At 59.3% G+C, this 13,700-nt stretch overlaps 2 protein-coding genes across 2 annotated transcripts; both read right to left on the bottom strand.

The window, feature by feature from the left end:
• Nucleotides 1–307: 307 nt before the first annotated feature.
• ADM5 (adrenomedullin 5 (putative)) lies at nt 308–1,289 on the bottom strand. The gene is made up of 2 exons (XM_079723761.1): nt 962–1,289; nt 308–766 (listed from the first exon to the last, which is right to left on the bottom strand). Exons 1-2 carry the CDS (start codon nt 1,030–1,032, stop codon nt 511–513), a joined length of 327 nt encoding a protein of 108 aa, XP_079579887.1. The 5' UTR covers nt 1,033–1,289; the 3' UTR covers nt 308–510.
• A 1,618-nt stretch (nt 1,290–2,907) lies between these two features.
• PRMT1 (protein arginine methyltransferase 1) lies at nt 2,908–13,479 on the bottom strand. Its single transcript, XM_079723551.1, has 10 exons — nt 13,411–13,479; nt 10,460–10,561; nt 9,532–9,687; nt 9,327–9,390; nt 7,209–7,351; nt 6,245–6,332; nt 6,043–6,158; nt 5,002–5,152; nt 4,572–4,693; nt 2,908–3,226 (listed from the first exon to the last, which is right to left on the bottom strand). The coding sequence occupies exons 1-10, from the start codon at nt 13,444–13,446 to the stop codon at nt 3,143–3,145; spliced, it is 1,062 nt and encodes a 353-aa protein (XP_079579677.1). The 5' UTR covers nt 13,447–13,479; the 3' UTR covers nt 2,908–3,142.
• Nucleotides 13,480–13,700: the final 221 nt, after the last annotated feature.

Below are 13,700 nucleotides of genomic sequence, written 5' to 3'. Positions count from 1 at the left end.
TTTTCTTTCTCTTTGAGGAAGGAAGCTCAGCTTGGAACTCACAGCCCCCGCGCGTGGGAGCCAGAGTGAATCTCAGCCCTACCACCCAGGGGAGGGAGGAGGACTGCTTTGCGGTCAGGTCGGCCCACTAAAACCACCCACGGAAGATGCAGCTGCAGGGATTGAGTTGGCGTGGAGGTGCTACAGCAGAATAGATTCAAGTTAGTCAGAGGGACTTCCGTGAGGGGAAAATTGCGTGGGTAAAGGTGAGGGGCTCAGGGACCGGGCTCAGATTCGGAGGCCAGAATGGGCACAGACAACCCGAGACTGAAACATGGAACTCTCGTTTTATTCAGCTCTGGACGTTAATATTCTTTGTCCATGCTGGGTCCTGTGTGCACGTGGTCCAGCCCAGTCGCAGCCTGGGGAGAGGCCAGGAGGTGGACTTAGGGGAAAAGAAACTGGGGGTCAGGGCCCCGATACACAGATGGGTAGACTGAAGCCAGGGTACGAGCAGAGATGTGCCCAACATCACCCAGAGAGCTGGGCACTGCGCTGGCCTCCTTGCCGCAGGCTGGGGTCCTGGAGACGCAGCGGGAGTCTGGCCGCGCGCCGCCGGCGGCGCCCATAGCTGTGGGGATCCTGAGGCTTGCGGCCCGCCTTCCCTGAGAGCTCCTTGGTGGAGGCAGAGCGGAGCCAGTATATGATCTCTGGCAGGCGGTGCGCCTGGCACGTGCCCAGTGAACAGAGGTGCCCGCGCTGCTGGGAGACCTGGTGCCGGGGCCGCCTGGGGATGGAGCGTGGGAGAAAAGCGGGTTCAAACAATCCACTCGAGAAATGGAGCCCTGTGGGCGACCCAGATTGGCGGGCGCGTTTCCTGATCAACTTCCCATTCCACCGAAGCGGAAAACCGCCTAGAGAGGTCGCACGCCCCTCGCGGTCTCCCTCCGGCTCTGTCCCCGCTGCCACCGGCGTTTCTCACCTGCCCACGGAGTCCGGGTCCCCCAGGGTGGAGGAGGCGAGGAGCAACAGCAGGAGGATGTGGGCGGTCATCGTGGGGGTGGGGCGGGCGGGGTCCGAGAAACCGGTGGGTGAAGCGGCTCCTCTGGGCTGCGGCCCCGCCCCCTTCCCGGGCCTGGAAAATGCCCCGAGCGCCTGCTTCAGTGCGAGGAATCCGGGCGTCCCCACTTCTCAGGCCGAGAAAACGGAGGCCAAGAGCCACACCACGCCAGAAGGGCAGGATTAGGATCCGGACGCCCACCTCCCGCACCGCAGCCACGGAGCCCTCACGGGTCCCGCCGAGGTGCTATCTACGCCCCTGGGAGGTCTCGGGAGACGCGACCCCTTTAAGGCGGAGAGAGGAGAGGCGGGGCAGCTGACACCTGCAAGTGACGTCGCAGCTTCGGGCTTCCAGGAAAGGGGTGGGGGCGGGGAAGCGCTACACTACTTAGATGCGAACTCACCCACATCTCTGTCAGGGACCCGACTAGCGTTAAGTCTCAGGGGACAGGCGACTTCCAGAGAGGGGGCTGGGCAATGTGGGACATTGGTAATTGGGACAGGTGGCAAAGACAGCCACCTGAAGTTGTAGAGTCTGAGCCCTAACACCCTCCTGGTAGAAGAGGAATAGGTGTAGACGGGTGTGGGGTGCAGGCGGGCCTAGAGCTCCAGCTGTACTGAAGCAGGTGTAGGAGGGCCATGGAAAGAAAAGCCTGGGATGCCGTCTCCGGTGATCCAGGTCGTGTGGACAGAGACCTGGGGGACCAGCGACTCGAGAAAGGAAGGGCAGGCACGTGTAGACACCATGTCGGCAGCAGGGGCTGGACAGCCCCTGGGGAGTTGTGAAGCAGGGTAGTGGGGCCTCAGTGTGCATCTCCGTAAAGTGGGGCAGAGGGTGGCAACCCCCCGAGCTCCGAGCCAGGCTGGGGGAGGAAGCAGGCACCCACCCCGACAAAGAACTCTATCCCCGGACTTCCCTGGTGGTGCAGTGGTTAAGAATCCGCCTGCCAATGCAGGGGACACAGGTTCGAGCCCTGGTCCCCTCGTCTGGGAAGATCCCACATGGAACGGAGCAACTAAGCCCGTGTGCCAGAACTACTGAGCCTGTGCTCTAGAGCCCTCAAGCCACAACTACTGAGCCCGTGTGCCACAACTACTGAAGCCCGCGTGCCTAGAGCCCGTGCTCCGCAACGAGAAGCCACCACAAGGAGAAGCCTGCGCACCACAACGAAGAGTAGCCCCCACTCAGCGCAACTAGAGAAAGCCTGCGCACAGCAACAAGGACCCAACGCAGCCATAAATAAATAAATAAATAAATAAAAAATTAAAAACAAAAAACAAAAACAAAAACAAACTCTATCCCCCTCCAACAACCACCCCCCCGACTCAGTTTCCCTAGATGGAGAGGGCAGGGCAGTAGTCACTGCCAGTCAGCCCTGGTTTGGCCTTGGAGGGTCCTGGACAGGAAAAAACAGCCAGAGAGGAACAATGTATGTGATGGGGGAAGGCGGGAGAGAGAGCCTTCTGGGGAACTTAAGGGCCCAGCTGTGCCGGGAACCCACACCCCAGCCCTCCCCCAGCCCAGCAGGGCAGCTGGGAGCAGAAGTCTGGCCAGTGGGGACAAGAGGGGCCGGGGTCTCAGGAGGCCCGAGAGAGGGAGTTGGGGGGCACAGACCCCGGGAGCCAGTGGAGAAGGCCCTGCGAGTGACCTGAGGGCACAGGTGAGACAAAGACAAAGACAAAGAGCAGGGCTGTGGAACCCCAGAGACGGCGGGGGTGGGGTGGAGGTGTAGTAAGACCCAGAGACACAGAAGTGGTGACAGAGACCGACAGCCACCAGCAGGCGCTGTCCCCACGCTCCGGGTGCCTGGCATCTCAGCACCTAAGGACGGAACCCCAACCCCACTTCGCCCCCAGGAAGCTGAGCCGTCCCAGCTGAGGATTTATTGGCGTAAATGCAACCATATAAAAACATAAGTTATGAAAAACACAGTCACGATGTGCCCGCAACCCGCCCCCCACCGCCCCTGGCCCAGGCCCCAGAAACCCCCTTCTGTGGGAGGGAGGGAGAGGAAGGGGGAGCCCCGAAACTGCCTAAGAACGCTGCAGCCCCTGGGTCCTTGCAGGGCCGGCCCGGCCGGGGTGGGAGAATCCGGATGCTGCCTCAGCGCATCCGGTAGTCGGTGGAACAGGACAGCTCGCACAGCTGGCCTTTGAAGTCCAGGTCAATGGTGAAGTCCAGGTCGCGCTGTGGGGAGAGTGCGGGCGTGAGGGGGAACCTGGGACAGGGCAGGCCGAGACAGAGGCCAGCAGGGGTGCGGTAGGGAGGGGTGGCCACCCCAGCCCACCTGAGGTGCCGTGAGCCCCCCAGCTGTCTACACACCCTCCCCGGAGACCCCACATTGCCGGTCCCACTCCCAGCATCTGTGTTGAACCCCGCCTGACTCCCCGTGAGAAGCTCCACATGACATCCTCAAACCCACCTGGAACCCAGCCACGCCCCCCCCTTGGGTGGGGCGGCAGAGCTCAGCTGCTGTCTCTTGCATCATGACTTCTCCCATCAAAACCAGCCCCATCAGCAGGTTTTCTCCTTCTTTTACAAGAAGCAGACTTCCTCCTCTCAAAAAGCTCTGTGGTCCCACCCCACCGTCCCCACTTCCTCTCCAAGGCTTCCTGGATGCCAACCCTCCTGTGCCCGCCACCCCCAGCACCATGGAAAAACTGGGGCAAAGTCACCAATGACCTCAATGACTTCTGCCCTCAGTCCTCACTGCACTTCACCCCTGGCTCCCAGCTTCCTCCTCCTCTGGGTCGCTTTCAGTTTCTAGTTCGGGTTTTCTCCACCTCTGCACTACTGACATCTAGGGCTGGACCACTCCTCGCTGTGGGGGGATTCTTATCTTGTGCGCTGCAGATAGAGCAGCTCCCCCGCCTCTACCCACTAGATGCCAGCAGTACCCCTTCTTCAGTTGTGACACCCAAAATGCCTCCAGACAATGACATGGGTGGGTGGGGCAAAATCATCCCTGGCTGAGAACAACTGCTTAAACCGGTTCTCATATCCCTGACTTAGAAAGCGGGCGCACCCACACCGGCCCCGCAGAAGCTCCTGACTTTGCCCCAGACCTGCTTCCCCACCGTGTCTCAGGCTGATGGCAGCTCCGTCCTGCCAGATACTCAGGAGAAAAAAGCAGGGGAAGAAGCGGCCCTCCTTTCCTTCCCTCACCCCCGTACCTGGGCGAGGATATCCCGTCAGCTCTCCCTCTGTCCCCGGCCCCACCTGCTCCAATACCGGCCGGCCCCTTTCCCAGCTGGACACAGAAGTCACCTCCCACCGGCATTTACCACGTGACTGTCCTGTGTCTACAACAGGAGGGCGGGGGTTCAGCCTGATCACCGCTGGGGCCCCAGGGCCCCCTGGTTTCTAGTAGGTGCTCAATAAAACTGTGGTCCATAGACAGACCTGGGGGGCCCCCAGACAGATGAGGCCAGAGCAGAGTGTAGCCAGGCCGGCTGGCAGGCTTGGGGCTGAGGGGTGCTGGGGCCCCAGAACAGGGAGAGGTGCCCCCGAGTCCACCCCCCCAGAGCCTCACGTTGTTCTTGGCATTGGGCCGCATGCCAATGGTGCCAAAGATCTCCTCTCCCGTCTTCACCGTCAGGTAGTCCTCCATGTAGAACACCGTCTGCTTCCAGTGCGTGTATGGGGACTCAGGGCCTGGCGGGGGAGGCGGGTCAGCCGGGCCCACCCGCCTCCTAACCTTCCCAGCCCACACCTTCCCCTCTGCCTGGACACCCCACCGGCCAGTGACTACCGACTAAGTGGTGTCTGTGGCCCCTTCACCCTTGTCAAGCCTGGGAGGGGCTGTTTCACGGGTAGGGAAACAGAGGCACCGCACGCTCAGGTTGGCTGGCAGGGCCGGCGTCAGAACCCGGGTCCTCAAGTGTCCCCGTGGCTCCCTCTGGCCACTCCTGTCACATGCCCCACGGTCCCTGGGCCCCCGCCGCCCCAGGGCCCCGCCTCACTGGTGGAGAAACCGGTCCTCTTGTGGCAGCGGGTGAACTCAATGTTGAAGTAGGCCACCAGCGCATGCACGTAGTCATTCCGCTTCACTTGCAGGCAGAAGGGGGAGGTGAAGGTCAGGTCTTCCACCTTGACCGTGTAGATGTCCACCTCCTGCGGGATGAGCCTCGTGAGCCCCACTCCCCAACCTCCGGCCCAGTGGGGAAACCTGGGGGGGCCCCCGCTGGATCCTGTTCCCTGCTCTCCCAACTCCAGCCCCGAATCTGACAGTTCGACCTCTTACAACAACTACTGTTCCTTAGAGAATCGCCCGTTTTCCCCTCTCCACTGCCTGTACCCTGCCCCTGGCCACCATCCCCCCCTCCGATGCGGCAGCATCTTAACAGGGTTCCGTGGCTCCCGCCTTCTCCCCCCATATCCCTTACTCCACGTTATCAGCCAGTGCGACAGTTTAAAAACAGATCATGTCACATCCCTGCTTAAAATCCTTTGACTGCTCCCCGGTGCACTCAAAGCAAAACCGGGGCTCCTGACTCAGGCCGTGGAGGCTCGCCCAGTCAGGGCGTCTGCCCTGCCATCTCCCTCTACAAACTCCCTCCTCCAACCAGTTTTGCCCGCCATGAGCGTCCCAGCAAGATCTGATACTGTGGGTCGGGAGGGGGACCTCAGAAAATGATGGCTGCTGGTAGTCTTTATCAGGGATCCACGTGTGTATAAACTCACTCCTGGCGCTGGGCTTTCTGCATTTGGTGGCCCTGCCTGGGGTCTTAGCTGCCTGCCTTGGGCGGACGTGCCCTCCGGGAGGTGTGCCTTGGGGACAGGGCCAGCCCACGTCACTGCCTTGCTCTGGAACCCAAGGGCCATGCCTGGCTCACAAAGCTCTTTAAATGAAGTGGCTTCTCCAGGCATCTAGTGCCACCTCCAGCAGATCCGCCAGGCTCCCAAGACCTCGGGCAAGCAAGCACTCTGTGCACTGAGGTCCCACGCACTGGCCCTTCTTGGGTTGACCCTGCGGGACACCCAGCCACCCCACCCCCTCTTACCTTTATCAGGCAAGCGTTGGTGACCAGCTGCTTGGGGTCCACCACATCCACCAGGGGCTCCTTGATGGCCACGTCTTTGATGCAAGACATGTCAAAGCCGTACACGTTCTCCCACCCTGGGGAGGAGGGGAGGGGTGAGCCCATGGGGGCACCTGGCCCCGAGCCTGCCCCACCCCTCGGGCTCCTCGGGCCCCGAGCTCACAGTGGATCTTATAGTCTTTGTACTGCCGGTCCTCGATGGCCGTCACGTACAGCGTGGCTCGGTCCGGGAAGATGAGGCCGTCGGGTGCCTGCACAGTGAAAAGCAGCAGGGCACGGGCATGAAGGATGCGGGGCCTCGGCCACGCTGCCCCATCTTGTCTCCCTGCCCGTTTTGTCTCTTTACACCACCCCTGCCCCCGCCCTGGTGTGGGCTACCAACATTTCCCACGTGGACTCCTGAAGCGGCCCCCTCACTGGTCCCCAGCCTCAGCCCTCGGTTTGCTCCCCGGATGGCTGCCTGATGGCTCCCAGGAGCATCTAAGTCAGACCCTGTCCTTCAGAGGTCCTGAGAGATCCTCAGAACCACCCCCCGCCCCCACTCCCCTGAGGAGTAAAGCAAAGTCTCTCAGGGGTCACGCAGCCCTGCGAGATCTGCATAGGTCCCTCCACCCCTCACCCCCCAGTGCTCCTCCAGATCCTCATTCCACTACAACTTCGCCACTGCTCAACACACAGCAGGCGCACTCCTGCTCCAGAACCTACGCACTGGTTGAAATCCTCTGCCCAGTGTGCCTTTCCCCTCAGATCCCACGCAGCTCCTTCCCATCCTCTGTTCAGGTCTCAGTCACCTCCCGTGGGAGGCCTGCTCTGACTTGAGCACCTGGGACCACAGCCCCCCCGTCCCTCCCTATCCCCATGCCCTGCTATTGTTCCCTTCCCAGCACTAACTCTCCTGACACTGTACCATCTCCCTGTCCCTGTCTAGCTCCCAGTACTGGCTCCCCTCCGTCTTGGCTGTGGGCCTCCTAACATCTGTGTAGGAGATGTATTCAATCCCCTGTATTCACTGCCGCTGTGGGAAATACCTAGCATGGTTTTCCTTTTCTGCCTAGACCTTGACATATGCTCAACAGCCGAAGGACCCTGGGCTGCATCAGCTGCTCCCGCCCCACTGGGGGCCTCACCAGCCACTTGTCTCGGGCGTAGAGCACGGTGTTGAGCATCGACTCGTAGAAGAGGCAGTAGCCCATCCACTCGCTGATGATGATGTCCACCTTCTCCACCGGAAGCTCCACCTCCTCCACCTTCCCCTTGATGATGGTCACCACTGTGGGGCAGACAAGGGCACATGCCACCAGCCCAGAGGAGGCCCATCTGCTCGCCTCCCTTGAGGGGGATGGGGGATGGTCCAGGGCCTGGGGAGCCCACTGGGACGGCCCTTGTCTTCTCAAGGAAGGGCTGGGGCTTGTATTGGGGCATCTACAAAGAACTCCCCAAGCGGAAGCCACACCCTGTTAACTTAGTTTTAAAATTCATTCATCATGGGGTATTTTTGAGGTAGAAGCAAAAACTTTACGTGGATTAGGTATTAGGTGATGTTAAGATTTTGCCACTAACGGTCAGGCCTGGGGCCCGGCGCGGAGAGCCCTTCGTCCTGGGACGTAAGGCGCGGTCAGAAGGGCGGCTGACCCCTCGCCCGTCACGCACCGCACATTCGTGTGGAAGCTACTAAACCATTCGTAGACGACCTGCTTCTGGGTCAGGGTTTCATACTCAGCAGAGCAGCTCCCTCGCTGCAATCTATTAAAAGTCAGCCCTTGATGTGAGGGTTTTGTTTTGTTTTTCAAAAAAAGAAAAATTAAAAAAAAGATTTTCCCACTAATAGTCATGGTCTTTTTTTTTTTTTTTGGCTGCACTCTGCAGCTTGTGAGATCTTAGTTCCCCCAGCAGGGATCGAACCCCGGCCTCGGCAGTGAAAGCGCCAAGTCCTAACCACTGGACCGCCAGGTCACGTTTTCTGTGTGTGTGTGTTTTTAAATTTATTTAATTTATTTGTTTTTGGCTATGTTGGGTCTTCACTGCTGTGCATGGGCTTTCTCTAGTTGAGGTGAGAGGGCTACTCTTTGTTGCGGTGCGTGGGCTTCTCATTGTGGTGGCTTCCCCTGTTGCAGAGAACAGGCTCCAGGCACACGGGTTTCAGCAGTTGTGGCTCACGGGCTCTAGAATGCAGGCTCAGTAGTTATGGCACATGGGCTTAGATGCTCCGTGGCATGTGGGATCTTCCTGGACCAGGACTCGAACCCCTGTCCCCTGCATTGGCAGGCGGATTCTCAACCACTCTGCCACCAGGGAAGCCCAGGTCATGCTTTTAAAATGGCCTTATCTATTAGAGACACACGCAGCATTGGGGACGCATTATATTAGTCTCTTTTAATAAAATCCCTTCAGCTTCTAGAATGCCAAGAGCCCTCACATCTGAAAAACCCACCATCTTCCCATGTTCTCTGCCCCTCAACCCTTGCAGGTGGGAAGGACAATTTGGCAGTATCTACCCAACTTCCATTTTTGACCCACACGGTCCTACTTTTATGAACGGACCTCACAGGTACACTAGCTCGTATATGAAATGGCAATGACGTTACGTGTAGGGGGATGGAAACCTAGGAAGCTTAAATGCTCATCACCAGGGACTTGGTTAAGAAAGCTGGTGTACGTGTAGACAGATGATGGCAGCCATCAAAAAGCAAGAGCCGCTCAACATCGTGAAAAGTGAAAAGTGTTAAACCACACGATAAGCAGGTGAAAAAAGCAAAGGGCAGAAGACTTGTATTAACATGTATAAAATGCTATCTGTGTCAAAAACCAGCACGTGAACGTAGAAACACACACACATGTATATTTGTTCATAGGTACAGACTTCTCCGGAAGGGACCACTGGCTGCACTCAGAGAAGGGCGGCTGAGAGGCAGGTAGGAGACTTCTTACTACAGGCCCTCAGATGCCAACCACGTGACTCTAACACTCACTGAAAAAACGAAAGACTGCTTCTTGCTCCGCTCCCCCACCCCCCTTTTCTAAAGACTGAGGCACTGAGCTTTCGACTTCTGCACTCAGATTCTAAGATGACTTGTCAGGTGGTGGGTCCTGAGAAGGCTGGATTCTTGGGCTGTCGGCAGCCCAGAGTCCACAGAGGAGGAACGCCTGAATTTGAGTTCAGCGGCCCCCATCCCCTTGCTGAGGGCCCCGGGGAAGCTGGGACCACCCGCTCCCTCCCCACAAACCCGTTCTCTTCCTGGGCTCACCGTGGTCTAACTTGTTGGCTTTGACGATCTTCACCGCATAATCAGAGATACTGGAACACTCGATCTGGGGGCCCAGGAAGAAGGGAGGGTGAGAGCCCCCCCAGTCCCACCCTCAGTCCCCATCCCCCTCCACCCAATCCCTGAGCCCCAAGGGGCCCCCTTTCCGTCCCCAGGCCCAGGCCCGCCCGCTGCCTAGGACACTCACCCCGATGACCTTGCGGGCCCCAGCCTTGGCAGCGAACATGCAGAGGATCCCTGTGCCCGAGCCCACGTCCAGCACCACCTTGTCTTTGAAAAGGTGCCGGTTGTGAAACATGGAGTTTCGGTACGTGAGGGTGCGGACCTCATCTTTCAGCATTTCCTGGAGGGGGTGGGTACAAAGATATCATGAGGGGGCCTGCATCCCCAGCTGTAAAACAGGGTGCCCTGGCCTCCAACACACTGACCGTTTCGAGAGGTAGAGCTCAGGCCTCAAACTTGCTTTAGTCTCATTGGAACAAGTCATTTCCCTTCCATACGCCTCAGTTTCCCTATTTGTAAAATCGGATTGGGTGGACTCAACTCCCATATCAGCCACCTCAGGTTCTACCATTGCCACCTAAGCCCCTGTGAGCCTTGGCTGTAAAAAGTCCTCAGCAAGTTAATGCCACTGAACCGCACACTTGCAAATGGTAAATTTTGTTATGTATATTTTATAACAATTAAAAAAAGAAAAGTCTTCACAATTCCATCCCAGTAGCTTTCTGGGACCTCAGCCTCCATCGCGTGCAAAAGGGTCGAGAAGCCTTCAGCACACTGGGCACGAGCAGCTGGGGGACAATCCCGCCGCCGGTCACTAGAGGGCGGCAGAGACCGGCAGGCCCTGAACGCTGGCCGAAGTCTCAGGCACACATGCGTGCTCCCACCCCAGCCTCCCAAGAGGGGCCTGGCAGAGAGTCAGGCTAACCTGTCTCCAAGGCAACGGAGGCAACGGCTGGGAGAGGCGACCCCGGAGCGTGAGCCTCGCATGCGCAGAGGGGAGGCCCGCTGCCAGGGAAGGCAGTGCGCATGCGTTGGAAATTAAGTTCCAGCCCTCCCAAACATCAAACCCCCTGAAGACTCAGCAGCCTTATGAGCTGTCTGTCCATACTCACCTCGTGGATGCCAAAGTGAGCATAGGAGTCAAAGTAGTAATCTTTGGACGTCATGTCCTCAGCGTTGGGCTTCTCGCTGCTTTCTGCCTGGGCACAGGAGACCTGGGAGGGGGCGGATGGGAGCAGGGGTCAAACCTGGGGGCTCCCCACAGACTCTAAAGCCTCCAGGTCCCTACTTCTCCCTGGAGTATAGAACCACCCTCCCAAACCGTACCATGGCAACCCTAAAGCCCCCGCCTGCCATCTTGCTTCTCCCAGGAACCCCCAAACCTAACACCCTATTTTCCTCTTCCAGGACCCCCCACCAGAGCACCATCCAGGAGAGCACCCCTGATACCTCAGCCACGCCTACCATCTCTCCAGTCTCTCTGCCCCCGTCTCTAGCTCAGCCCACAGCTGGGGAGGGGAGGAGAGGGGAAGGCAGAATGGGGACGGACATAGGGAAGGACAAAGGGGGGCTGGAAATGGAGTTAAGGAAGTAGCCACAGTGTTGGGGGAGGCCAGATAGGGGCCACAAACCTGGAGGGAGTTTGTACTAAGTGTTTCCGGGGCACAGGGTAAACTGATTTGAAGCAGGAGGGATCATAGTTAAGACCACTAGAAAGGGCCTGATGTGTGACAAGATATGTATATGTGGGGAAGGGTCTCACAAAAGGATATTTACTTCTTCAAGAGGCGGCTGGAGGCTCATCCCATTAGCCAAGGTGGCTACAAAATTCTAGGAGAGAGTAACAGGGAGAAAGGATTAGCTACTGGGAGTGACTAGGGGAGGGCCAGGCCAGGGGACCCCGGCTCTTGGGGGAGAAGGAGGTGTTTCCTAGAATTTTGCTTTTTTTTGAGGAGAGTGGACAAATAAAGAGGCAAGGCTGTTTTTAAAAGGGTGCGGGGCGGGTGGTGGGGAGTAGAGGGGGAAGGGGGGTCCTATCCCAGCTGTGGCTGGAGAGATGGTGGCCTGCACCCACACTGCCCCTCTTTGGCCAGGCACCAGATGACACACACCTCCCCCATCCAGGCCAGAGGAACTGGCACCCGCTGGGCACACAGGCACTGCCAGCTGTCACTCCCCCTCATCACCTAATCCCCCCAGATTAGGTGACACTTCCTGACACGAACCCCCATCCTGGGGTGCCAGGAGTAGCTGGGGGAGGGTGGTTGGCAGGGTGTACCCACTGGGCACCTGCCACCTCTGCAAACCAGTCTCTCGTCTGAGAGGATTCCAGAAAGGAGGTGTGGCACACAGACGCCCCCACCAGAGCTGGCAGCCCGGCCACTAGCTCCTGCCTTGGACTCAGGGAGTCCCCAACAAAACCAGTGAGAGCCAACCTCCTCGATTATCACCCTCTGCCCAGGAGGGTAGAATCCCAGGGAGGAGGCCAGACCCTGGACCCTCAAGCCCACCTACCCGCCATTCAAACAACCATCCCAGGCCCTAAAACCCCCCACGTGTGGGGCAAAGTCCTGGGGCGACCTCTGGGGAAGGTATTTCCTCCACCCACACAGGCCCTGGTCCAGGAGAGAGCCGAGGGGGATAGGAGTCATTGGAGTGACCCCTAGGGGCTGCCCCCCAAGGTATGCATCTTGGGAGCCGACCTCCCATTCCAGAGACTGCTACAAGATAAGGGGTGAGAGTAGGGAGACCCCATCAGATTACAGCTTTTCCCGATGTAACCACCCTCTAGGCTCCAAGAAGCGTGAAATCACAGACATGACCCCCTGGGCTCCAAGCCCCACCTCTATCCTCCCAAGCCAGTGAATGACGCGGATTAAGAAGGGCTGCTGGTGAGAGGATTTCCCACCGGGGCGCATTTCTCAACACCGCCGATACCACCGCCAAACAAGCCCCCAGAGCGCTTGAAACACAGCACCGGAACCAGCCCCATACGGCTGCACGAGAATCAAACCTCACGGGACACCATTTCAGGCAACCAGGCTCAGGACCCTCAAACAGGGCCTCAGGAAAGGGGAGGTCAACTCCCACCCTCACAAATGCCCCTGGGAAGGAACGGGCTCCAGAAGGGGGTAAAGTTCGCTGCGTCCATTCCCTCACATCCCCTTCCCAGTACAGATTCTCCCTCCCCTCGCCCGGGAGGGCTTCGACGGGAGGTGGGCTTTGGGACACGCCCCATGAAAAAGACGTCCCTCCCACACACCCAGAAATGGCCACAAGGGGGTGCACAGGGCCTAAGCCGGAAGGATCTCCTTCAGCTAGATGCCCCCCCACCAACCAGAGGGAGGTCACAGGAGCATGCCCCATCCCCCTAGCTCCCAAAGCGAGGAGAATCCAGGGACAGGAAACAGGGGGTGGGAGGGGGGCCCGGAGGGAACCAATCCTTCGTCTTCCTACAATCTCAACGCAAGAGTGCACGAAACCTGGACGGATGCCTGAACAGATGCCCTGGTCCCAGGAAGGGATCTGTTGAGACTCGAGATATACTGCCCCTCCCAAGAGACTCTTTACTTCGTGGAGGTCCCCAAGTAAGTCCCATCCCGAGGTGCCTGTCACGATCCCCAGGGAGGGGGGCAGGGGGCCTCAGAAGGAGGGTCGGAGGCTCCTCTCCGCCCCCCCGGGGCGCCCCTCCCCCGGCCGGGGGCGGGGCCTTTGTCCCGCACGTGGAACCCGCCGGGCCAGCGGGCACGGCACACCACCTCCCCACCCACCGCGCCGCGGCCACGTGGGGGCCAGGCCGGAAGCGCCCCCAGCCCTCCTCCACGTGGAAGGGGGCAGGAGACCCTCGGAGCGGCGTGCTGCCTCAGGCCCCCAAAAGCTAGGGAACCCGCACTTCAAACGGTATCTCCAGATCCGGAGAATGCGGCGCCCCCTCCGTACTGCTGGGGGCCTTCAGCCCCAATCCCCAAGGGACTCAGAGCCCCTTCCCCAACACTGAGGCATAAAATACCGACCTCCAAACCGCCCCCCGCCCCCTGCCCCTGACGGCGCTCCAGGCGCTCACCTCCATGATGCAGTTCGCGGCCTCGGCTGCCGCCATCTTCACCCGCGCCTACTCCTCCTCCGGCCGCCGAGACCCCCCCCTTTCTCCGCACTCCCCCGGGACCGCCTTATACCGGAGGGTCCAAGGCCCGCCCACCGCGACCCCGCCAGGAGATCTCATTGGTAATGGAGGTGACCCGTCTGGGAATACCGTTTAACAATTGGGTGAAGAAGACGCCCATCAAAGTCGAGGGGCCCGCCCAGTCTGGCGTGCCGAACCCCGCCCCCATAAGTCGACCGGGATGGGAAAGA

This window comes from Hyperoodon ampullatus (assembly GCF_949752795.1).
Source record: "Hyperoodon ampullatus genome assembly, chromosome: 18".
Taxonomy (NCBI): Eukaryota; Metazoa; Chordata; class Mammalia; order Artiodactyla; family Ziphiidae; genus Hyperoodon; species Hyperoodon ampullatus.
Note: the sequence above shows the minus strand (reverse complement) of the source record. Positions and strands in the feature narration are given on the sequence as shown.

What these genes read in the sequence shown, in the direction of transcription:
- ADM5 (XM_079723761.1), bottom strand. Translation starts at nt 1,032, where the DNA reads ATGACCGCCCACATCCTCCTGCTGTTGCTCCTCGCCTCCTCCACCCTG. An exon ending in GACCCGGACTCCGTGGGCAG is followed by an intron (nt 767 to 961) that starts GTGAGAAACGCC and finishes CTCCATCCCCAG; the next exon opens with GCGGCCCCGGCACCAGGTCT.
- PRMT1 (XM_079723551.1), bottom strand. Translation starts at nt 13,446, where the DNA reads ATGGCGGCAGCCGAGGCCGCGAACTGCATCATGGAG. An exon ending in CCGCGAACTGCATCATGGAG is followed by an intron (nt 10,562 to 13,410) that starts GTGAGCGCCTGG and finishes GCCCCCTCCCAG; the next exon opens with GTCTCCTGTGCCCAGGCAGA. An exon ending in CAAAGACTATAAGATCCACT is followed by an intron (nt 6,159 to 6,244) that starts GTGAGCTCGGGG and finishes CCTCCTCCCCAG; the next exon opens with GGTGGGAGAACGTGTACGGC.